We start from the raw sequence: 26,265 nt of genomic DNA, 5'->3' as shown, positions 1-26,265 counted from the left end.
ACAATGAAAGGCTGTCAGAAACTGACCATCTTTGCCTATCCAAAGTTTAGGAAAAGTAAACATAGGGAAGTGAGACTGTTAACAAAATGTCATTTAATAACCTATTTGACCATCTACTACTCCAGTTTATAAGGTTTTTTTTATTAATTTATTTTTTATTGAAGGATAATTGCTTTACAGAATTTTGTTATTTTCTGTCAAACTTCAACTCAACATGAATCAGCCATATATAAATATATCTCCTCCCTTCTGGACCTCCCTCCCATCTCCTTCCCCATCCCACCCCTCTAGGTTGATACAGAGCCCCTGTTTCAGCTTCCTGAGCCATACAGCAAATTCCCGTTGACTATTTATTTTACATATGGTAATGTATGTTTTCATATTACCCTGTCCATATATCTCACTCTCTCCTCCCCTCTCCCCATGCCCACAAGTCTATTCTCTATGTCTGTTTCTTCACTGTTGCCCTGTAAATAAATTCTTCCGTACCATTTTTCTAGATTATGTATATATGCATTAGAATATGATATTTATCTTTCTCTTTCTGACTTACTTCACTCTGTATAATAGGTTTTATGTTCATCCACCTCATTAGAACTGACTCAAATGTGTTCCTTTTTATGGCTGAGTAATATTCCATTGTGTATGTATATCACAACTTCTTTATCCATTCATCTGTTGATGCACATCTAGGTTGCTATAACAGTTTTACTTCAAGCATTGACCTTGAACCATGAGACTCCTGAAGACAAAGATTACTCCAGCACCCATTCTGAATGAAAGTGAGTTGCTCAGTTGTGTCTGACTCTTTGCGACCCTATGAACTGTAGCCTACCAGGCTCCTCCATCCATGGGATTTTCCAGGCAGGAGTACTGGAGTGGGTTGCCATTTCCTTCTCCAGAGGATCTTCCTGACCCAGGGATCAAACCCAGGTCTCCTGCATTGTAGGCAGATGCTTTACTGTCTGAGTCACAAGGGAAGTCCCATTCTGAATAGTGGTTCTCAAAATGTGGCTGCAGAACCATTATCACCAGAGCTTACCAGACAAGTAATTTCTCAGGCCCCACCCCTGACCTTCAAAAGTCAAAAGCCCTGTGGGTAGGGTTCGGAAATCTGTTTAAACAAGCTCTCCAGATGATTCTGATACTAAGGTTTTGAGAATTCCTGTATTAGTTGATTGATTTTTAATAATGAATCATCTGTAAAAAAAAATCAGAGAAAATAAACCTGATATTTCCAAGTACTAAAACTGTATGTCTTATGCCTTAGCACTCAAAAGGTTTTCTCTCAAACCTATAATTCGTAATATCCAAATAAAATTTTGCACAGCACTACTGTACCTGAGAGCATCTCCTGCCCTGGTGATGGGGGAGCGTGGAAGGCATAGACATTATCTCCTTCTGCAATAGTATTCAGGTCCTCTTCATCAAAGAAAGACCGCTGGAGCCCACTGGGGTACAGTTCAACCAAGATCACCTAGAATGAAAAGGATCATTTTCCCTTTTGTTTCTCAAAGGGAACTTAACAAAGAAGCAGTCTAAAAGTGACCAGTTGCCTGAAACCTCTCTTTTACATTTTCCTTCCAAGTGGTTACTTATTTTTAGTAATAAAACACTAGGTGCAACAGTCAGACTAACACAGACTTGGATCTCAACTGCAGCAATAGAATATCAAAGTGCCAAAGGCAGAGCGGGAAGAACAAAATTGAAAAGCTTAAGTTTTATACCCAGCTAAACTATCCTGACAGAATGCGCCTAAAATGAAGCCTACTTCAGACAAACAAACATTGACAGTGTTTCCCACTAACCGATCTCCACTTCAAAAACTTCTAAATAGCACTGCCAACTTTTTTCACATTGTACCATACATGGAAAATATTTTCATGGAACACTGAGGTGAGCGAAAAGGCTGGTCTTGTAGTGGAAGAGATGGGTGACGACTGTTTTGAGGGTTCTGGCTGCCCCCAGATCCAACTCTGTCCCCTGAAGGGTGGAAAGAATCAACAACTGAGCATGCAGACACACATCTTTTCCTTCAACTGAGATCTTTATTAAAATAGTGAGAAAAGTCAGAAGAATTGATTGGGTAGAAGCAGGAAGGAGCCCACTGGGGTGATAGAAAGGTTCTGTTATCATGATGGTTACACAGATGTACACACATGTAAAAACTCAACAAGTTAACTTATAACCTTAAGACGGACACTTCCTTATATCCCTTCCCTTCTGTAACGAAAAGGTTAAAAATATTCCTTAATTAGAAAAAAAATCTCATGAGGTCACCAAGTCACCAATTTTACACCAATGGAAGTATAAAATTTCCATTTTACGGTTAAAGAAACAGGATCAGAACTTCCCTGGAGGTCCAATGGTTAAGGCTCCATGCTGCCAAGACAGGAGGCATGGGTATGACCCCTGGTCAGGAAAACTAAGATCCCACATGCTGCACAGCGTGGCAAAAAAAAATTTTCAATTAAAAAAAAAAAAAATAGGGGACTGATTACTTGTCCAAGGTCCAGAAACTAGAAAGGGACTGAATCACAATTAGAACCCCATTTTGAGCCCTTCTCTTGTTGCTTTTCAGCACCATTCCTTCTATCCTGTCCTTTCCTGGGGGACCCTATTATGGGTCTGTCCACCAAAGTCACAGTTAATCCAAACTCTTTACCAAGACACTTAAAAAAAAAAAAAAAAAGTAGAGCACACCCATCCCACTGTCTCCAAATCGCCTCTCTCATGTACTCATCCCAAGTTCTTCAGTCTCCTGGTTTATATTCTCAGGAGTGAAAATATAGAATAGTGGCTCAGGTTCTGAAATCACTATCTGCATTCAAATCCTGGCCCAATCACTGACCTTGTGTCACACTTGCCCAGAGCCCACTGGTAAAATGAGGATAACTGTAATATCTGCCTCACAGGATGACGGTGGGGAGCAAATTAGCTATAAAGTTCACAGCGTGGTGCTCAGCACTTAATCAGCACTACTGAGAGTCAGCTATTGTTGAAAGGATGATGATCGTCATCATCGTCACCTTTTTGGAAGACAAAGGTGATTTCCTTTCCGGGTTATTCCGTGAAAAAGCAGGGAGCAGTCTAGGCCCAGTCATCACAGACACTAGGAACTATTAATCAAACAGTAACTCATGAGTCACATTGGAGTCACTGAGAGCCAAAAATTAGCCTAAATAGCCTAGAGAGCTGGTGCGGTTAGCATCCCTCATCCCATGCCCAGGTCCCCCATCACACCTCCTCTGGAGAGACGCCGCCTTCCTCTGCAACCATCTTCCTCAGGGCTGCCACCGTGCTCAGGATCGGCACGGCCAGGCCAACGCGCAAGAACCGCTGGCTCTTGGAGGGGAAGACCAAGGTGACACTCAAGAATCTGGAAAAGAGGAAGGAGGCCACATCCTTAAAGGACAGACATGGGCTGTCACCAACATCACTGACACTAGAGCAGGTTTAGCACTTGGGCAAATCTTTGCTTCCTGGTCAGGTCATTGCCCTTTAAGCACGTTGTCACCAGGTGGCAGCGGAGAGCCAATTCCCCAAGGGTCTCAGTAGCATGTACTTTTCCAGCGACTTATAAATAAAAGATGGGCTTCCCTGGTGGCTCAGAGGTTAAGGCGTCTGCCTCGAATGCAGGAGACCCAGGTTCGATCCCTGGGTCAGGAAGATCCCCTGGAGAAGGAAATGGCAACCCACTCCAGTATTCTTGCCTGGAGAATCCCATGGATGGAGAAGCCTGGTAGGCTACAGTCCACGGGGTCGCAAAGAGTTGGACACGACTGAGTGACTTCACGTCACATAAATAAAAGATACTTGATCAAGAATCACACCAAGGTCCCCCCCAACTTACGATGGGATTACGTCATTGTAACTTAAAGTATCTTAAGTCGAAAATGCATTTAATACACCTAACCTATCAAATATCATAGCTTAGCCCTCCCCACCTTAAACATTCTCAGAACACTTACATTTGCCCACAGTTGGGCAAAATCAGCTAACATAGCGCCTCCGTGATAATAAAGTTTTGAATTGCCCCTGTAATTTACTGAATGCTGTGCTGAAGGTGAAAAACAGCGGTTTTAAGTGTGTGGTTGTTTACCCTTGTGATCACCAGGCTGGACTGGGAGCTGTGTTGCTGCCCTGCCCAGAGAGGACCATACCTCACATTGCTTGGCTGGGAAAAGATCAAAATTCAAAATGCAAAGTACAGTTCCTACTGAATGCTCATCACTTTCATACCATTGTAAAATCAACATATTGTACATAGAACCATTGTTAAGTCAGGGACCATCTGTTCCGACCTATGGTCTCAAGATTCTATTTGCTAAGTAGATATTCTAAAGCAAAAAGAAACTTTGAAGTCTGAAAAGTAGAGCAGTCAAGCTTCTCCCTCCAGGACAACTCAACACTACTGACAAGGCTCCCCTTTTTCCCCTGAAGTTCTTTCTCCCTTGTGATGGAGTATATAGCCCTTTTGGTCCCCAACTTCTCTGGACTCTCTCTAGTTCCACTGTCTCCTACACCCAGCAGCACACCAGGGCCTACCCCTCCAACTCCTGCTTCTCCTGCTCTCTACTACAGTAATAATTTAATCCATACGAATAATTAGCAGAGCTGGGACTTGAACCCCGGCAGTCTGGCCCCAGAGTCAGTGGTCCTAACCATGGTGCAATGCTGCATCTGGCCAGGAATCATAGCTCATACCATCTATCAGCAGCCATCATATGATGATAGGATAAGTCAGTTATTAATATATTTATGGCACTGACAATCAGCAGAACAGGAATTCAGAGCAGGAAGGGGGGTTCAGTTGCCAGGAAAGGATATATAAAGCCATCAGTCTTCACCACATCCTAAAGATGGAAGATAACAACAGACAGAAGGCAAGAGAAAAGATTTTGCAAAGCGGGGGAACCCAGGGAAGAAAGGCCCCATATAGGAATTCACTAAGCTTCCATATGCTTGGCGGTGGCCTTAACAGTCCCTGCCAAGACCTGGGCTTCTGGGATGCTTGTACTACGTGCTTCTTCTTTTTGCAGAGCCAAACTTCATCATGTCTCCTACCTAATCCTGCCTCCTCTTTTCTTTTTTTCTCGTATCTCCCAACAACTCCTTTCCATTTCCTTTGCCCCTTAAATAAACCTTTTCCTACACCTTCCCCAAGAGGAAAAAGGATTTAGAAATAAAGCTGGGGAAAACAGAGGATGACAAGTTTTCTCTGGTTCACCTCTGTCTGTTTGAGTGGTACCAACTGGCCCATGCCAGCTTCTAAATAGGCCAAAGATGGAAGCCGGGCAATGGGGCTGATAAACAAAAGCATGTTTATAATTCCTTCTGCAGCCAAAGAAGGAACTCAGTAACCTTTCACGTTAATCATCCCATTAGGTCATTGGATGTCCCCAAGAAGCAAGGCTTGGCTGAGAAGCAAGAGAAAACTTTGCAGCTGCAGGGCCCAGAGATTCCAAAGGATGGATGTCAAGTTCACCAGCATGATGCTCACGTACCTCGTCTGGCGCAGAGGGATGGGCAGGGACACGCACAGGAAAGGGTCGAAGGTGTTGCTCTGTTTCAGGCAGTGGGGACAGGTCAAGGATGATCTGTGAGGGTGGAGGATACACATTAAAGTTGAATTGCAACTTGAACAGTTGGGCAGTTCCTCAAAGAGTTAGAGCCACCATTGCAATTCCTCTGCTAGGGCCATACCACAAAGAATTGAAGACAGGTATTCAGATCTTTGTGCACAAAGGTTCAGACAATGTTATTCACAATAGCCAAAGGGTGGATACAACTCATGTGTCCATCAATGGGTAAATGGGTAAACAGAATGTGTTACAGACACACAATGGATTATTATTCAGTCCTGAGGTCCTCACACTTGCTATATAAATGAACCTTGATAACATCATGTGAGTAAAAGAAGCCAGACACCAGAGGCTACATAATTTATGATTCCATGTATATGAAATACCAGAGTGAGTAAAGCCACAGGGAGAGAATGCAGATTGGTGGTTGCCAGGTGATGAGAGGAGGGAGACCTGGGGAGTGGCTGCTTCATGAGTACCAGGTTTTCTTTTGGGAGTGATGAAAATGGTTACGAACTAGAAAAAAAATCAGTGGCTACACAACATAATGGGTGTACATGCTGCTGAACTACAGCTTTAAAATGCTTAATTTTATGTTATGTGGCTCTCAACTCAATTTCTTAAAAAGGAAAAAGTTTAATCATATGTATGGGGGTTTCCCTGGTGTTCCAAAGGCTGAGACTCTGCTCCCGATGCAGGAGGGTGGGCCTGTGTTCAATCTCTGGTCGGGGAACTATATGCCATGTGCTGCAACTAAGACCCAGCACAACCAAATAAATAAATAAATCTTTAAAAAAGAAAAAAACAGACCAGAGTACAGACTGGTGTATTTAATGTTCAATCACTCTCTGCCTCTGGTGAATTTCCCTTTGGGAAAACCATGGCAATGCTGTAGTAAAAAGGACGCACCAGGCATAGGGCGCCAGCCAGCAGGGGGCCCTGATATTTGTGGGCACTCCTCTGCCACCCTGTTTCTCTCCCTCCCTCCTCCCAACCTCACCCGTCACACACTGTGCCATAACACAGACCTGAAAGATGTCCTTTGTCATTGGCAACTTTCCAAACCCATTTCACATTTAGGTGGACCAATGAGACGGCATGTTTTTCTTTGACTTACTCATTTTTTAAAAATCTACTAAAACTAAGCAAGGCCGAATTTTTCTTGCAGATGCGCCCTAGTCAACCAATCCAGGGACACGACCTTTAGATGGAGCCGTGAGTCTCTGGCAGGGAGCAAGAGATGTATAGTTTGGCAAAAACACAGAACGATCTAATTTTGTATTTAAAGAATAAAGAAAGCATATTGTTTTCATAATAAACCAGAGAGAGGACGTGAGAGGCACCTGTTCCTCAAAGGATGAGAAATGAGGATGATGAGTATGACCAGATCAGGGGGAGAGGGTAGCATCACTTTCACAGAAAACTCCAGAGGTTACGAGGCTCCAGCTACACCTCAGATGTGGCCTAGAGGGGTCCTTTCGTCCTTGCCATCCCCTCCCGTGTATCACAGTCCTATCCTACCATCTCCCAGGCACTCACAGGAGAAAGGACAGAAAATCACCCCAACGCCCTTCACGGTTCACTTGCCCATTCTCCCCAAGCTATTCATCCTCTCTGTCCAATTGCTTCTGTTCCAAAACCAGCCTCTCATCTGCCGCTGGAACTCAGAACTGCTGTCTGCTCTCCATGGGTTACAAATGCCCCGAAACGACACTGCTCGTTTCACACCCTGGCCTCTCGGTGCCAGTGAATATCCATCTAACACCTCCCACCCAGCCAGCTTCACCTGCTCACTGGCTGGTGAGACAGATGTTCACACCGGCAATGGTAATTAAGACAATGCACAAGCAAGATGTCACCTCTCCAAATCTGCGATCTGAAAAACACTTCTAAAACATACTCTTTCTAAAAGGGAATGCCACCTGTAATGGGAACCAGATTAGGATTTCTGTGAACAAAAGCTATGAATGCCGTGGAGAGAGGAACATACACACACACACACACACACACACACACACACACACACACGCACACGCACACGCACACACTGCCTCCTCTAGCCAAAACTCCAACATAGCAACAATCCTTGGCTATTAAACTTGTAGATGTTTTCAAGCCATGACAATAACTGTATAGAATAACCAATTATTCGTCCTCCCGTCCAGCGGTCCTGGACCTTTTCGGCACCAGGGACCAATTTTGTGAAAGACAATTTTTCCAAGGGAAAGGGGTAGAGGAGGGATGGTTTGGGAATGATTCAAGAGCATTACACTCACTGTGCACTTTATTTCTATTCTCATTACATCAGCTTCATCTCAGATCATCAGGGATTAGATCCCGGAGGTTGCGGGACCCCTGCTCTAGCCTACAACCTCCAGCACCCTAATACTATTCTCCCTTCCCTCCTCCAGCCAAAGGCAAAACCTCAGCCCCCTAAAAAGGGGACAGCAAGGGGAGATATAGGGAGAATCTCAGTGAGCAGGGGACCTCTGCACTAACCCATAATAGCACTTCCAGCTTTTGGTTTCACAAAGAAGACTGATACCAGAGGGTATCCTCCCCAGGAAAAGAGACTGAAGAGGGTCCAGATCAGCAAGGACCACACCCAGGGATTCCAGCCTGGAACTGGCACCCACTGATGGCTGCAGAAAACCACTGCTCAGACCTCAAAAGCCCTAACCTAGATGGATGTCCCTAACAATATTTTTTTTCTTTACTCTGGACCAGAAGGCAGAAAGCAGCTATTTTTAGCTGTCACCAATCCTTTTTTTTTTTTTAGCATGAATATCTCGCTTCTTACTCACCCTTCTACAGCAGTCACCCCAAAGGGTGCTTACAGTCCTTAGTATCACATCAGCTCAAATGTCACTTCTTCAGGAATCTGTCCCTGACTCACCTTTTTACCTGTGACACTGTGATTTATAATAAGAAATATATATTTATGTTGAAAAGTATGTATATTCCTGGCACAGAGCTCCTGAAACCGTTGGAATTTCCTAAGTGATGAGAGCAGAAATAAAGGTAAAATGAGCATCTTTTGCTATTCATAAAAAACCCCTTACACCTGAATTTATGCTAAAACCACAGGATGGGGACTGGTTGTCAGAGGAACCCAGCGCAGGACGAGGACTTTCAACTCCACGTGCTAGCTCCACATTAGGATTCAGCTAGGCTAAGATCCCACATGCTGCGGGGGCGGGGCCAAAAAGCAAAGAAAAAAAAGAAAAGTAATGTAAAGGGAAACAAGAGATTTTTTTCCTCTTTTACACTCATAACATGTACTTCAAAACTCCCCCAATTTTTCCTTCAAAGTACCTGCCAGTTATACAACTATGTAAAAACCCAGGAGTCACCCTAGATGTTCACAGATCCCTTGGTCCCTCCCGCTCTTACTCTTAAACCCACTGGCAAGTCCTGTTGACTCTACCTGCCAAACCTGTTCCCCATCTACCCACCCTTTCCCTCCATCTCCATCACTGCCAGCCTCCATCATTCTCCCACTGGGAGCATAGCACATCAGCTGCTATTCCAGCTCCCAGTGCTGCCTCCCTTCATCACCAAAACAACTAGTTTCTTTCTTTCTTTCTTTCTTTGTTTTTTGGCCGCAGGCCACAGCAAGTGGGATCAGATCCCCTGTCAGGGATCAAACTCGTGCCAAGTACAATGGAAGCTCAGATTCTTAACCACTGGACAGCCAGGGAAGTCCCAACCAGCCAATTGCTTAAACGGATAATTAGACCACACGCTGCCTTAAACTTCAAGTGGTCTCCTATGGCCCTTAGGCTACAAACAACCCACGCTACCAGATGCCCATCCATCTCCAGCCTCGCCTCTCCCCACCCTTCACTACTTGGCAGTTCTCTGTTCCTTGAACTTGCATCATTTCCACCCCAGACCCTTTGCTGCTTTTTCTGCCTGGAATACCCTGTCCCCAAGTATCTGAATGGCCAGCTTCTTGTCACTCAGCTCACAGTTCGAATCTCCCCTCTGAAAATAAGCCTCACCTGGTCACCTTATTTAAGGTCGGCTGCCTCCCCAAACTCCCACGTTATCATTTCACTCATTGTTGTATATTATGTGTGTATTAAGTCCCTTCCCAGGTGGCGCTAGTGGTAAAGAATCTGCCTGCCAATGCAGGACACGTAAGAGATGTGGGTTTGATCCCTGGGTTGGGAAGATCCCCTGGAGAAGGATTTGGCAACCCACTTCAATATTCTTGCCTGAAGAATCCCATGGACAGAGGAGCCTGGCCAGCTACAGTCCAAGGATCACACAGAGTCGGACCCAACTGAAGTGACTTAGCAGGCACATATGTATACCATCTAACACTTCCCCCGATACCTGCTTTCGAACTGTGATGCTAGAGAAGACTCTTGAAAGTCCCTTGGACTGCAAGGAGATCCAACCAGTCCATTCTAAAGGAAATCAACCCTGAATGTTCACTGGAAGGACTGATACTGAAGCCGAAGCTCCAACACGTTGGCCACCTGATGCAAAGAGCTGACTCTTTAGAAAAGACCTTGATGCTGGGAAAGATTGAGGGCAGGAGAAGGGGATGACAGAGGACAAGATGGTTAGGTAGTATCACTGACTCAATGGACATGAATTTGAGCAAACTCCAGGAGAGAGTGGAGGACAGAGGAACCTGGGGTGCTACAGTCCATGCGGGTCGCAAAGAGTTGGACACAACTTAGTGTCTGAACAACAACAAACCCCCAATAGAATGTTAGTTAATAAGAACAGTGGCTGGGGTGTGTTCACAGCTCAAGTTTCAGCACCTAGAAGGGGGCCTGGCAGAGTCTATACAAGTTTATATTTTTTATATCCTTCATTATGCTAGCAAATCTAGAACCCCAAATAATGTGTTAAACTCAGCTCTCTGGTAATAAAGAACAAACCAGAAAGATCTCATCCACTTCTCAGCAATGGCCTGGGGAGATCCTAGGCCTTCACTTTCATATTTTACAGAACCAACTTCACCAATACCCCTCCTTCAAGTGGGATGGGAGGCCCAGGAGCCAGCAAGAAAGGAAAAAAATACTGAAGGTTGGAAACAACAGGAGTAGGTGCTTAACTGTGATTAATAATGGGGGAGACAAGGGAGCTTATGGTTTCTGTTGTTTTACAATCTCAGGGTAAACCTGGCAATGTGAGGCTGGTTACCAGCACACAAGTTTGCTGAAGCTTTAGGCAACCCATTTTAAAAACGCTCCATTCTTACCTGTATTGTGCTTGGAAGTGGCTTTGCACAAAGCTTTGGCCCACAGAAAGCGGAGCGGATGGCGACAGAAGGTTCTCAGAGGCCTTCCTGGCTTCAGATTGAAGCTGCAAAGAAATGAGGGGAGGAGACAAAATTAGCCAGGCCTCCCATCACTCCACTGCATCCAGACCAACACTCCACCTCCTCCTGGGTCCACAGCATCCCTTTCGGGGACTAGACCTGCAGAACCAGGCTTTCCATGTTGCTTACCATAATCTACTGCTCCTTCAATCCCTGGACCTCCCCAATTCCCTGAGAGAGTGACAGAGCAAGGAAAGAGACAGAGGTAATATGTGTGTGTGTGTATGTGTGTGTTGAAAGAGCATGAACCTTGGTGAACACTCACACATACTACCCCAGCCCCAACCATTACTTCTGGATTAACAAACCCATTCTTTACCCCCATGCTTCTAGGAACCCTGTGTCTAAATGTTTCCTGTACATTTCACTTGGATGGGCTGTCATCACTTCAAACACACCCACACCAAATCTGACCATCTCCCACCTCCTAAACCGTTCCTCAACATATTTTCCAGTGAGCCAGTCTTCACGTAAACATCATCTTTCTCAGACAAAACAGGTTTGCATCTCAGAATAATGAATGCGTCAGCCTCCTCCCACCACACTCTGTCCTACTATATCCTTCTCTGAATTCCCATACATATGAGTGTCCCATTGCAGCTGTAATAAATGGCCACAAATGAGTGGCTTGAAACGATATAAATGTGTCCTCTTGTAGATTTCAAGACCAGACATCCAAAATCAGGGACTTCCCTGGTGGTCCAATGGCTAAGACTCTGAGCTCCCGATGCAGGACACCTGGGTTCGATCCCTGGTCAGGGAACTAAAACTATATACCACAACTAAAAGATTCCACATGCTGCAAGATCCGGTGAAACCAAATAAATAAGCAGATACTTAAAAAATAAAAAGGAGGGAGGGACTTAATCAAGACACCTTGTGTGACACGCTGTGTGCACAGCTCATAACTGAGCAGCTGATGGGGGAGGGGAGGAGACAGAGGAAGCGGTCCCCAGGGTAAATTCCAAGCTTCTCATCTGGTGCCTGGAGAACCCCTGATCCAGTAACAGAAGTGTGTGTGTGCTCGGGGTGTCCGATTCTTTGAGACCCCGTGCACTGTAACCTGCCAGGCTCCTCTGTCCATGGGATTTCCCAGGCAAGAATACTGGGGTGGGCTGCCATTTCCTTCTCGAGGGGATCTTCCCGATCCAGGGATTGAACCCTCGTCTCCTGCATTGGCAGGCAGATGTTTTACCACTGAGCCACCAGGGAAGCCCATTAACAGAAGAGGGAACGGCAACAGGAGAAAGGGGAAGTTGGGGGAGGGGAGAGCAAGCCAAGTTCCAGGCAGAGACACTGAAGGACAAGTAATGAAGGGCTCGGAGGAGAGAGAGAGACTGTGGACGCAGAGCGGACGCGGGCATTTGGGGCTGCCCAGGACTGTCTCCTCTTCACCGAGCGTAGCCCTCACTTTGGGAATGTTGAATTCAGTCTGAGGGGAGGGGGCAAGGCTCTTTCATCCGGGATCCTTTTCTCCCTCACCAGAGACTGGCACGTGATCCAAGCAGGATGGATGAGATGTCCCTGCTCTGCGTGTCGATCACAGGCAGGCTGATCCACAGGCCGCAAACTGAGACTCCGGCAGAAGTGTCCAGGCCAGAGGATTGAGCCGTTCCTGCCACTGACACCCTCCCCACACCCAGAGCTGTCTGGCTCAAGAAGGTTCCCAGCCTGGTCTTCGGCCTTCATTTCCATTCTTCACACCTGCCCTTGGCCTTCCAACTAATCCTTTTGTTGTTTGAGTTGGCTGATTGGCTGCCTTTCCTCACACCAAAGACCTCACAATGACCCAGGCTGCTTCTCCATTAGGATGATAGGGCAGTGGGACTTCCCTGACAGTCCGGTGGTTAAGACCTTCCAATGTAGGGGGTTTGGATTCGATCCCTGGTTGGGGAGCTAAGATCCCACATGCCTCATGGCCAAAATAACTAAAACAGAAGCAATACTTTGAAAATGGTCCACATTAAAAAAAAAACAAAAAACTAAAAAAGATGATAAGGCAGCATTGGGAACGGCTGCAGACAGGACCGACCAAGGATGGGGATATAAAGAGAAAAGTCCAAACGAGGCTGGGGTGAGAGGCAATGGAGGGTCACTCACAAAGCATGGTCTGTCAGGCAGGTCGGACCAGGCTGGGGCTACCCTGCCAGCTGAGTGATCCTGACTATCTCCCTGCGCCTTGTTCCACACCTAAAAGGGAGAGGAGTATTACGTCAGCTCAGGGAGTCATCATTTAAATAAAAAGAGACGAGGGTATCCTGCCTGGCACATAGAAGGTGCTTAATAGATGTTAGGTTCCTGGTCCTCTCCCCAGCCTCCATCCCTTTCTTAATCCTGCAAGAGTGGCATTTTCAGTAAGATAAACTGCCCAAAATATTGCTGGTGTCACATTGTCCACAGGATAGTAAAAAGATGCCCTATTCACCAGATGAAAACATTTATTGTTACATTAACAGAGAAGAAAGTGGTCCTCATGTTTCCTATTCTGGTTTCAAATAAATTGAGCTATATGGCTTTCATATGTTTGAAACAGAAATAGCCTCAGAAAGAAAAATTGTTCAGAGGTACACAGGGGACAGTCTCTTTCCTTCTTGGAAAGCGAAAATGAAGTTTGTGCCAAATAGTCCAACAGCTCTGCTCTTCTACCTTTAAGCATTCACAGCCAGCCCTCTGCAGGCAGCCCGATTTTCTGAGAGCAAGTTTCAGGAGGAGCTTTGACTCCAGACAGAGAAAAAGATCTTTCCTGGTCTCAATCAGGTCAGATGAAGAGCAGGGCAAGCTCCTCTCTCTGGCCAACAGCCAGCCATGGTCTTGTTGGGTCGTGGGTGCCTTCTTGACACCCTTGGCCATTAAAGGAACAGAAAGCAGCCAGCGTGACTGAGAATCATGAGTGAAGGGCAGACACCAGGCAGAGAGGTTGGTGGGTCAGCCAATTAGGGCCCCGTCAGCTGTATAGGAGTCTGGATTCTGCTGTAAATGCAACAGGGAGCTGCCAAGGGAATTAAAGGAGGAGGGTGATGTGATCTTATTTCCTTTCTGAAAAGATCCCTCTGGCTGCAGCATGAAGAACATACAGTAGTGGGGCACACTGGAAAATGGGAGACCAGCTAGGGCTACTTTCATGAGGGTTTTGAAACTGTAACAGATTATTGACTTAAATAAACTCACCGTCATCTTAAAGACAGGCTGAGGCTAAGAAGCCCTGTTCTAAGAGTTGAATTTTCTAGCTTTGCATCCTGGCTCTTCTACTGGCTTGCTGTGTGACTTGGGGCAAGTTACTTAACCTCTCTGTGCTCTCCCCCACCTCTATGGGATGCTTTTCCTGCCACCAAAGGACGAAAGAGAAGGATTGAAAGGTAACTGGGAAGGCTATTTATCCCTCTTACTTGCCAGGTAGGAAGCGCTGCCTGGCATAGGCAGGGAGTAGGGAGGAGGAGGGGGAAAATGAGACAAGAAGCCTTTTCTTTTTTCTCTTGTTTGGCCACATGGCTTGCAGAATCTTAATTCCCTGACCAGGGATCAAACCCGTGCCCCTTGAAGTGGAAGCACAGAGTCTAAACCACTTGACTGCCAGGGAAGCCCCAGGATGGTTCTTTTTTAAAATAAGAAAACAGGCTTTCAAGCTAGACTCCCCTTGGACTTGAATCCTGACTCTGTCACTTCTTAAGCTGTGCTGCTTCAGGAAGGTTACACAGCCTGTCTGATTCTTGGTTTACCATATGCCAAATGGGGATAATAACTCTTGTAACACTCCACAAATGACTGCAGCTATTCATACTGTGTACAACACTTCAAGATATGCTCTGAAAAGTACAGAACAGGGTACAATCACTATCTTCCCCGTCCCATGCATTTGGCAACCTGCTGTCTCAGACATAAGAACTCTTTCTGCAGCTCTGTCAAGCTCTTCGCTTCTACATTATACTCTGGTTTAAAAGAGTTTCTTCAAGATATGCATGGTGATGCTCTCCTTAAAGCTGCAACTTGTCATTTTAAAAGAAAAAGAAACAGAGACAACAATTGGCCGTGCAGACAAGTTAAAGGAAAAGAGTGACTCGGCATCTTGAGCCATTTTATTTTTAAATAAACATTTTATGTATTTAAGGAGTGCAGCATGCTGATTTGATACACACCAAGGTAGTGAAACAATTACTTCAGTCAAACCAATAAACATATCCAGCTCCTCACATAGTTACCTTTTCGTGTGTGTGGTGAGAGGACCTAACATCTACTCCTAGCAGATTTCTAACACTCAATACAGTATACAGTATTATAGTCACCACACTGCATGCTAGCTATCTAGATTCATTCACCCTACAAAACTGACTGCCATTCAATCTCTCCCTCATTTATTTATTCATTTTATTATATTTACAATGTTAATTTCTACTGCACAGCAAAATGATTCAGTTATATATATATATATATATATATACACACATATATACACACACAGACACACACATTCTGTATTGTATTCTTTTCCCTCATGGTTTATCACAGGATACTGAATATAGTTTTTTGTGTTATACAGTAGGACCTTGTTGTTTATCCTTCTGCTAATCCCAAACTCCCAATCCATCCGTCCCCCCCACCCGCCTTGGCAACCACCAGCTTGTTCTCATGTCTGGGAGTCTGTTTCTGTTTCGTGGATAGGCCCATTTGTGTCACATTTTAGCATCCAATCTTTATTACCCTACAATAATAGTCTCCGAGCAGGTAGCGTAAAGATGGGAGACTAACAGGTGAAAGATAGAAACACTTACAAAGGCCTTTTTAATTGATTTACAAGAGGGATGGGAAAAAATGGTCCAGACATAAAACAAACAAACAAAACAAGTAAAGCAGTTCTTGTAGCTGGTTCTTGATCTGGATCAGTTTTGAGATACATCAAAAGTAATGTGCGACTGATTCATTACCAAAGCTTGTAAAACAGTTTTTAAATTACAATGGATTATTCATGGACATTGTTTTGATAACCTTGCTCACTCATGGTATAATAAATTTACTCACTTTTCCTTCCTTAAGTGAGAGATAAAAGGATAGAACCCAATATTGATCTTTAGATAGCAAAGCCCATAGAGTATAACTGATGTATCAACTGACTGTGGCTATTACAAATGATCGTAGGGCTTTTTACTCCCAAAGGTTTGAGGTTTCATCCAAATCTGGGAATGCTGAGGGCACACATGAAAAGATCATCCATCCTGTGTCTTGAGAAAAATGATTGGGAATCACCTGCTCTGCAGGATAAGTAACTGAGAAAGCAGAGCTAAATTGGTAGCATTTGAAAATGATAAGCAATACCACCAACGGCCTCACTGTGCCACTAAGGCATAGGATACTGACAAAAAGGAAAATTTTTTTTTTGAACTTTAAACCAAACAGAAACCCTATTCACCAAACCACTGGGATTAGAGAGGATGCGGAACAGCAATGGGAGGAAACATCTGATCTAAAACAAACGGGGCAAAAAGGAAGGCGCAGGGGATGATACTGTGTGAGCAGCAGCCAGAATACACAAAAATCTACGGAGCTGAATTTCAAGATTTAGTTTTGAGGAGTTGAGTAAATGTTCAAGGGAAAAAACTAAAATTGAACACAAAGTGTTTTTCGAGGGTGACTGACCTTGTCGGACCCCGGCCCTCGGGAGGAACCCTCCAAGTCCTCGTGCACGCGATCCAACAACCAGAGCAGGAACTCCAGGGCATCGTGCTGGGCATTGCCTTGGAACTGAGCGCCGTACTTGGAGACTGCATTCTGAAGGAACAGAGAAAAACCAGAGGGGCAATGTGGCCTTTCCAACAGCCAAATACATACATCTCCACTCTTTGGAAGGTTCTTTTCCCATATAGGTCATTATAGGGTATTGAGTAGAGTTCCTTGTCCTATACATTTCTGCTCTGTATATAGATTCATTTGTATAACTTTTTAGATTCCACATATAAGTGATATCATATAGTATTTGTCTTTGTATTTCAAGAAGCCCGCTCAGTTGTGTCCAACTCTTTGCAACCCCATGGACTGTAGCCCACCAGGCTTCTCTTTCCATGGAATTCTCCAGGCAAGAATCCTGGAGTGGGTTGCCGTCCCCTTCTCCAGGGGGTCTTCCCGACTTGGGGATGGAACCCGGGTCTCCTACATTGCAGGCAGATTCTTTACCGTCTGAGCCACCAAGGAAGCTCACTAACACGTAAGTAATATCGCATAGTATTTTTTTTGTCTGACTTATTTTACTAAGCATAATATTCTCCAGGTCCATCCCTGTTGCTGCAAATGGCAGTATTTCATTCTGTTGTTTTCTTGGCTGAGCAATATTCCGTTGTCTGTTTCTATGACATCTTCTTTTATTTCCTTATTTTATCATGCCGGTCTTCACTGGGACACGTGGGGTCTTAGTTGGAGCATATGCAATCTAGTTCCCTGACCAGGGATCAAACCTGGGCCACCTGCATTGGGGGTGGGGAATCTCAGCCACTGGACCACCATGGAAGTCCCCATATCTTCTTAATCCAATTGTCTGTCGATGGGCACTTAGTTTACTGCCATGTCTTGGCTATTGTAAATAGTGCTGCTGTGAACAAACAGGTGAGTGTATCTTTTCAAACTATTGTTTTCATTTTTTTCTGGAAATATACCCAGGAGTGGGATTGCTGGATCATGTGGTAGAATGTTTTGATACACATGATTATTCTCTTCCCTGAAGCTCTGGCCCTTGCAGTGCTGGGGCCCACGCTCCCCTGCCCCCATTTGTCTATTTCCACACTCTCTCTGCTCATCCCACAGGTGGACAGCTTCTGGCCCTGCTCTCTCAGCAGTGGTTTCCTTCGTTCCCAATCAGCTCTCCTCTTTGAGAATGACCACATGACCCAGTGAAGTGGAATTCCTTAAATACCATGCCTGTGGTTCCTTCACTGCCTCTTCCTAAAATGAATGGAATTTGAGAAATCCGAACTTCTGTGGTTAGACCACAAAACGTGTAAGCTAATCCTTCATCCATCCCTTTAATAAATGTTTGTTGAGTGCCCACTACAGGCCAGGCACTAGTCTAGGGCCTGGGGTTCCAACGGGGAACAGGGCAGACAAGACTTTCTGTCCTCTCGGCATTCATATTCCCACGCCCTTCACTTTGTCCCATTAAAGGATGGGGCAACTTCGTCATTTTCTGGGTAAACACAGGTTGCAGCTTTTAAAAATTTTATTTCAAAGGGTAATATATGCACCCACCTTTTTAAATAAAGAATTCAAAATATAAAAAGAACAGTAATGAAAAGTCTTCCCTTGCCTGGGTGCCCCTCACCAAAAGGAAGACAACACTCTGAATATTTTCTTAAGCATCCTTCCAGGGTCTTCTTTGTGCAAGCATGAGCATTTGAGTGTAAGCAACCACCCTTGTCTGAGTACAGGGCACATCCTGTATATGTTCCCTGCAGGTCTGTCCTCTGCTCATGCCCACCCAAGGGAGCAATGTGAGCAAAGCTGTGGACCCAGCTGATCTCATCACGTCCAATCAAACCAAAGGTGTGCCGTGTGCTCAGTCGTGTCCAGCTCCTTGCGACCCCATGGACTGTAGCCCACCAGGCTCCTCTGTCCATGGGATTTCCCAGGCAATACTGGAATGAATGGGTTGTAATTTCCTTCTCCAGAGGATCTTCCCGACCCAGGGATTGAACCCACATCTCTTGCATCACCTGCACTGGCAGGCAAATTTTTTACCACTGAGCCACCTGGGAAGCCCTAATGAAAGGGCCTGGGCTTTTTTTTCTTTTAAATCTTCCTTTGGGATTTAAAGGCAACTTTAGGATGAGCTGAAGTAAAATTCAAGATTTGATTAACTGAAATGCTGGTTCTGAGTTTTTATTATTGGAAGCACACTAGCCAGCAGCGGCAGCTTGGGTGCATTGGAGGGTCTAGATTTCTCTGCACTTTGACCCCCCTCCCCCCCCCCCCCCACACACAAGCAGGGCTGCCCAATAAGCAAATAAAAAGAAGCATGAATAAGTGATAAACAATGAGTAATGTTTGTGGTAGAAGTATTCATATGCCCCAGGCAATACTGGGGATACATTTTGACTAACAAGTTATTGTTAATCTGAAATTCAGATGGAGCTGGGCATCATATATTTTGCCTGGCAACTGTACCCCCTAGTCACCCTCAAACCTGTATCCTTAGTACCAACATTCCCTTCTGGGGGAGCAGCCAGCAACCCCCAACTGGAAATCTCTAAAATCAGTTCTTTGTTTTAATGTCAGGGTCCTCTTTCCGGTTCCCTCTCACACCCACATCAGTCAAGAGTTCTGATTCTGGGTTCCTGACTGCGCCTTCCAGAGTCCCATTCCCACTGTTGAGTCCAAATTCCTGTCGACCCAGATGACGATACCCACCTAGAGGGAAGTCGGGCCCGCAGCAGCTCCCCCTGCCCACCTACTGCCTGCAGGACAGGACAGACCCTTCTTCCCACAACCCTGCTGGTAAGGTCAGGCCCCTACCCTAAACCCTCCCTAACTGCATTAAAGCCATATCCTAACATGGGAGGGATGAATGGCAATATCTGGTATTTCTACTCTGCAATATGGCACAGCTCTTACCCATGTGCGTGTTTCTCCCTCTCATCACTGATAATTTACAACATGTTTAAGCAGTATTCCTAGGTATTTCTTATTTCTGGTTTTTAGGAATGAAATCTCATTTTTATGTTTCTAAAAGGGTCTTGCTTTTGACTATTTAGTACCTGACCCCACTAGTGACAGTGATAATTCTAAAACATGGATTCCCTGAACCATTCAGTAGTTTGCCTTCCAGGAAAAAAAAAAAAAGAGTTGAATTTTTTTTTTTTATCCTGTTTCCATTTCATGTCTTACTGTTTTGTCCAGAACTTCCAAAACATACAAGTGATGAAGGTATCCTTTTTTTCTTAAAAAAAAAGAAAAGCAATGCCTCTGGTATATCACTTGAGGCATACTGCATTTCTAAAATTGTTGGTCTAAAATTGATCCTAAAACACATAAGCTAAGATAAATTCCAGATGGCTGAAATCCTTAAATAGCCATAGAAAAATCAGAAGTACATAACATAGAATGTTTATCAAAAGGTATGAAACAAATAAATCTAAAACTTTCTGTAGGTTGAAGAAGGACTGAGTTTGGAGGAAATATTTGCAGCAAGTATGACAAGAGTGAAAGAATTTAAAGAAACGAGAAAAAAGAACATTATGACCAAGGCAGAATGTTTAGACAAACCACGTGAACAGACAATTCTAGGAGCAGTCTTACAACCATTCATAGTGAAAAAGCGTAGAAAGATCCAACACTTCAAACAGACAAAAGTTAAAAACAAGTTGCTATTTCTATTTGTTCAATATATTAATGAGAGAATATTTAATACTCAGGAAAACATGTATTGCTGGGGTATCTACAACTTGATATCATTTTTGGAAATTTGTCAATGCGGGCACTAAAAATAATCAAGCCCAATAAAGTTGATATAAAAACTAAAAAGCAATAAACACTTAAAATTGTGAAGATGATTTATACAGACATCAAAACTCATCAGATGCTACTTAAAATTTTTACTCAGCCTTGAGAAGAAATTCTGCCATTTGCGGCAACATGGATGGACCATGAGGACATTATGCTGAGTGAAATAAAAAGAGAAAAACAGTGTATAACACCTTTTTATGTGGAATCTAAAAATATCAAAATTGAAAAGCCGAAAATAGTGGTTATGAAGGGCTGAAGGTGGAGGGATGGGAGAGGTGTTGTATAAGGTACATACTTGTAACCAGTAGCTATTTAAGTCCTGGAGACTAGTACATGGTACAAGCAGACATCAGGTATGGTGGGTTCAGTTCCAGACCACCATAATAAAGCAAATATTTCAATACAGCATGTCACGTGAAGTTTTTGGTTTCTCAGTGCATACAAAAGTGATATTTATACTCTTCTGTGGTTTCTTAATAATACAATATTACAACGTACAATAATATTATGTCTAAAAAACAACATATAGATCTTAATTTTCTTAAAAATTTATTGCTAAAAAATGCTAACCATCATCTGAGCCTTCAGTGAGTCTTAAATCTGCTGCTGGTGAAAAGTCTGGCCTTGATGTTGATGGCTGCTGACTGGTTAGGGTGATGGCTGCTGAAGCCTAGGATGGCTGCGGCAATGTCTTAAAATAAGACAACAGTGACTGACATCTGCGCTTGGATTGACTTTTCCTTTCACTTGAACTCTTAGAGGTCACTGCAGGGTTATTCATTGGCCTAATTTCAATGTTGTGTGTCTCAGGGAAGAGGGAGGCCCGGGGAGAGAGAGATGGGTGGAATGGACAGCTGGTGGAGTGGTCAGAACACACACATTTATTGATTAAGTTCATCTTAGTGAAGTGAAGTCGCTCGGTCGTGTCCGACTCTTTGCGACCCCATAGACTGGGGCCTACCAGGCTCCTCTGTCCATGGAATTTTCCAGGCAATAGTACTGGAGTGGATTGCCATTTCCTTCTCCAGGGGATCTTCCCAACCCAGGGCTCGAACCCGGGTCTCCTGCATTGTAGACAGACGCTTTACCGTCTGAGCCACCAGGGAAGTCATCTCATATGGGTGCAATTCACAGCACCCCCAAAACAATGACAATAGTAACACTAAAGATCACTGATCACAGATCATCATAACAAATATGGTAAAAATGAAACAGTTGGAAATACTGTGAAAATTACCAAAATGCGACACAGAGACACAAAGTGAACAAATACTGTTGGAAAAAGGACACTGACAGACTTGCCCTACACAGGGTTGCCACAGACCTTCAATTTGTAAAGAACACAGTCTCCGCAAAGTACAATACAATGAAATGTACCTATACAGTGATTATAGACAACAAAACTGTACTATAAATACTAAAGTCACTACAGACTAAACCTTAAATGTTCCCAGCACTAGAAGAAATACAATTACATGATGAGATGGAGGTATTAATCAATGCTACTACTGGCAATCATACAGTAATACAAACGTACCAGATCAACATATTATCAATATATACCCTGCACAGGGTTGTATCTCACACATAACTCAATTTTTTTTAAATGGGTGCATTTCATTGTACATAATTTATACCTCAAAAAGTTGATTTAAAAAGCAAGAAACGAAAAAAAGAACAAAACAGTCATCTTTGCTTTGACCATGTCATTTCACTCAAGGAATTAAGCGTATGGAAATGATTAGAGCTGAGGACAATGATTTAAATATAAGAATTTTCAATGCAGCATGATAGTTGGAAAATTGTACAGTATAAAAATGTCTCCCTAGCAATTGGCTCATTTAGTGAAATAGTATACAATCATTATTAATAAAAACTGTTTCATAGAACATTTTAATGACCAGGAGAAAGTCTTAAGTTAATACTTACATGAAAACAGCAGGATACAAAATTAGAATTTCCAATTGTTTGTACATGATTTGAAACACATCAACACACTAATGATGGTTATCTCTAGAGGGTGGAATTCCAGGTCTTTTTTTAAACACATTTTAGCATTTTTCATTTTTTTTTTAGTTATACATATTTAATTACATCATCAAGAAATCAAAGTATTTTGGAACAGGGTTTTTTTAATATATTTATTCATTTGCTGTTAAAACAAACAGCGGTCCTACTGTCAGTGGGAGGCTGGGTGATTCAGGGCCTGAGGAGAGCAACCCCCACAAACCCATCCCATTTGTGTACCTGGTCTGGGGTCACACACTCCAGCATGCTGGCTTCTCAACTCCCTCTCTTCCTCAGTCCAAAGCTAATAATCCCTCTTAAAGACCAAACTCCTTTGTACAACGTTCTGTGGCTTGTCCCCAACCAATTCTCCAGCCCCTCCTCCCGGCCACATAGGCTTTCATGGACAGAGGAGCCTGGCTGGCTCTAGTCCACGGGGTAGCAAGACATGACTTAGTGACGACACCACCACCACCAATTCATTTTACCAAGCATTTATCCTGTCCAGCCCCACTCCACTCAGTGACTGGCAGTTTCAGTCTCACGCACTATAATGCACTTTTTCTCACCCTCCTTTGTCCTTAGTTGACCCTTCATCCCTCAAAACTCAGCTCGAAGATTCACACTCCTGGGAAGCCTCGCTGCCCCGCCTCCTCACCCCACCTCCCCGGAACAATCACATCCTTCTAGCATAATTGCCTGCTGTCTCAGATTGTAAAGAATCTGTCACGTTTGATCCCTGGGTCAGGAGGATCCCCTGGAGAAGGAAATGGCTACCCACTCCAGTGTTCTTGCCTGCAGAATTCCGTGGATAGAGGAGCCTAGTGGGCTATAGTCCATGGGGTCGCAAAGAGTAGACTACCACTGAGCGACTCACACTTTCACGTAACAGAATTGCCAGAGAACATCTTTATTTTGTAGTTCTTGTCACCAGTTCTAATCATGGGCCCGTGGGATTACTTCACTCATCTCCATCTCTCCCGCTGGACCTTAAGTTCCCAGGATTTGCATTCATCCCCCCACGCGTGTTCCGTGCTCTTTGTATAGTGTCTGGACACAATATTTGCTGAATGAACGAATGTTTCCTCATCTGGAAAATCAGAGGAGCCCACCTAGATTTCAATCCACAAGATTTAAAAGCCCCTGTTCTGGACTCCTCCACTGTCTCCAAGGCTGCCTGCCTGAAAAGTCCCAAGAAGATTTGGACCATATCACCTTTATTAACAAATTAACAGTTTGATTATCTTTCAATTCCCGCAAGACTCACAAGGAGTTTCTTGGCTCTAGGGATTTGAGGCAGAAGAGACACAGGAAATCCTGGTGAGTCACAGATTACTAATTCAGAAGACTTTTCAATTACTCCTGCCTCTCCATGGCTGCAGTCACGGGACGAGAATGCAAAGACCAAGAGAAAAGGTACACAGAGCTTACCTCCCTCCTTCCTCTTGGTCTCTGCAGGTGAGGAGGTATTAATATAATTAACTCATGTTATCATCACAACATCCCCGTAATAAGGTAAGTACTGCTAGAGTCCCATTTTACAGATGAGGAAAGATGAGGCACTATTGAGCTTTTAGTAACTTGCTCAAGGTCACAGAGGTGGTATCCTTCACCACCATAGGACACTGCCTCTCACATTTAAAAAGTGAATGCTGCCAAAAGAGCTATTACTGACACCCATTTGACTCTCTGACGCCTGTAGAACAGTGCTTCCCTAGCGGAAGCAGAAGAGAGGAAGGTGAGGGTTGGCACCCTTGTGGGTCACATGGCAAGGATTGCTTTCTCGGCTGAAACTCAAAGAGTGGTGATGCTTGTGGAATGAACACTGACAACTTCCCCCTCCCCCAAGAACAACAATCCCTAGTCTTCAGGGAGCTTCAGCTCTCTGCCCAGAACTGTGGGTTTTGTTTGGCTTGTTGCTGTTGTTGTTTTAGCAGGAAGCCAGCCATGTGCATCAATTATCAGGACTCTTTCATCCAACTGAGACCCCAAACAAACGCTGGGTTTTAATCCTGGACGAAGTGATACACAGAAATTCCAAAGTCTCTTGACCCTGCAGCATCCCCAGTAAGTAGATGACCCAGGGAAAAAGGATACAAACCCATGCTAACGCGCCTTAGGGGATTTGATTCAGACTAAACCAAAGGATGCCATCTCTGATGTAGCAGATCCACTCCGTCTCCCTGGCACTCAGTGCAGTACCTGGCACACAGGTCCTCAGCTTGCGTTGGGCTTAGACTGAAATCCAAACTCCTTACCACTGCCTCCGAAACCTTACATGATCTGGTCAACTTCATCTCCACCCCACTCTACTCTCCTGGGCAACAGCCACCCTGGTTTTCTTTGATGCCTCCAACTCTCAGCTTCTTCAGGCCTCTGGTCTTGATACTTGCTGTTCCCTCTCCCTGGATTATTCCTAGATCTTGGCCTGGGTGCGTCCTTCTCTTCATTCATCTCCTTCCTCCCAGGCCCTGGCCTTGAAAGTCAGACTCCCCGCACCGCATTGTAAACCAGATTGGAAACTCCGAACCTGGCGTGAGAATCAACCCTCCGAGGCTTCACCTAGCGTTTGCTGAACACAGAAATGCCGTATACACTTAAACCTACCGGCTCCCGGCACTCCCCCTCCACAAGCGCTAACACACTAGTCAGCTCAAAACAAAAGCGATAATCCCAGGCTGAACTGGTAACTGTCATCTCGAGAAGTCCCCAAGAAGCCCCCTTCCTGATGGAGCACCCACTTGTCCAGAAGGGAAACGCGAAAGGCCGGAGCGCGGCTGCCGCCGAGCGGCGAGGACTGGAGGCCGCCGGGAGCTGCCTACCTTGAACTCGGCGGAAAGTTGGGGCGTGTATTCGCGCGTCCAGAGCGCGCGCACCAGCGCCGCCAGCTGCTCGGTGACCTCGGCGCGGCCGGGCTCCGCCCGGTAGCGCCCTAGCGCCAGGAACTCGGCCAGCAGGTCGGTGTTGCTCAGACACTGCACCACGGCGTTCATGAAACAGGTGTTGCCGTGGTTCTTCAAGCCCTGCGCTCCCGGGGGCCGTGCCCCGTCGCCGGCGGGGAGCTGGGGCTGGGGTCCGGGCCGGCGCTCCTCCCCGGGGCTTCCGGGCGCGGCGGGATCCGGGCCTTCAAAGCCCCCCTCCCCGTCGCCATCGCCGTGTCCTGACTGGGGCTGGGGTCGGGCCCGGGGCGGCGAGTCCCCGGGGCGGGAGCGACTGCCCAGCGCCAGTAGGAAGCGGCCGAACAGGCGGCGCAGGGAGCGGCGGCGGCGGGGCCGGGGAGCGGGCGGCCCCTCTCCGGCCGCGGCCCCCGCGCTTGGGTCCATGGCTCCTGCCGGCGCCCCTCCCGGAACCAAGCCTCCAACCCCCGGGGGCCCCAGGCGGACGAGCCGCCGGCACGCCCTTTCAGGCTCGGAAAGGTGCCCAGGCGCCGGCTACCTGCGGGCCAGGTGTGCCGGGACCGGGCGGAGGCGGAGCTAAGGGCGGGGCTGCCCCGCCCCGCGCGGGAATCCGGCTGCGGAGACCGCCCCGGGCAGCGCCCCGCCACCCCCACCCGCCTCCGGGTCCCGCCTCCGCCGCACGGACCCGGAATCAAAGCCCTGGGAATTGGCTTTCAGCTTTCCTCCCCTTTCCTTATCTCTCCTAAACCTACCGACCCAAATTTAACCTCTGCTCTTAGTCCTCTCGCAGCCTTCAAGCTGTGAAAATAATAGAGGAATGATAAATATGAACGCCCTCGTAAAGTGCAAAGCCCTGGCTCTTGCTAAGTTTCTTGGAATGACGTCCGGGCGAAGGTGAAGCCTTCCCAAAGGGTAGCCGCGGGCGTAGCGAGAGACGCGCACAGGGAGCGGCGAC

At 45.5% G+C, this 26,265-nt stretch overlaps 1 protein-coding gene and 1 non-coding gene across 2 annotated transcripts in view; one reads left to right on the top strand and one right to left on the bottom strand.

Moving 5' to 3' along the window:
* USP43 (ubiquitin specific peptidase 43) overlaps positions 1-25,736 on the bottom strand; it is a 47,823-nt gene extending 22,087 nt beyond the window's left edge. The window contains exons 1-6 of the mRNA XM_068977453.1: positions 25,236-25,736; positions 16,555-16,686; positions 10,807-10,910; positions 5,508-5,600; positions 3,244-3,379; positions 1,342-1,477 (exon numbers count right to left, since the gene is read on the bottom strand). Coding sequence (XP_068833554.1) covers positions 1,342-1,477; positions 3,244-3,379; positions 5,508-5,600; positions 10,807-10,910; positions 16,555-16,686; positions 25,236-25,736 — 1,102 coding nt within the window. The remainder of the gene's footprint in view (positions 1-1,341; positions 1,478-3,243; positions 3,380-5,507; positions 5,601-10,806; positions 10,911-16,554; positions 16,687-25,235) is intronic.
* On the top strand, positions 3,598-3,670 carry TRNAS-CGA (transfer RNA serine (anticodon CGA)). The gene has a single exon. It is a non-coding gene; the product is annotated as a tRNA-Ser (tRNA).
* Positions 25,737-26,265: the final 529 nt, after the last annotated feature.

The sequence above is a fragment of the Capricornis sumatraensis genome, chromosome 8, assembly GCF_032405125.1.
Source record: "Capricornis sumatraensis isolate serow.1 chromosome 8, serow.2, whole genome shotgun sequence".
Classification (NCBI taxonomy): domain Eukaryota; kingdom Metazoa; phylum Chordata; class Mammalia; order Artiodactyla; family Bovidae; genus Capricornis; species Capricornis sumatraensis.
Note: the sequence above shows the minus strand (reverse complement) of the source record. Positions and strands in the feature narration are given on the sequence as shown.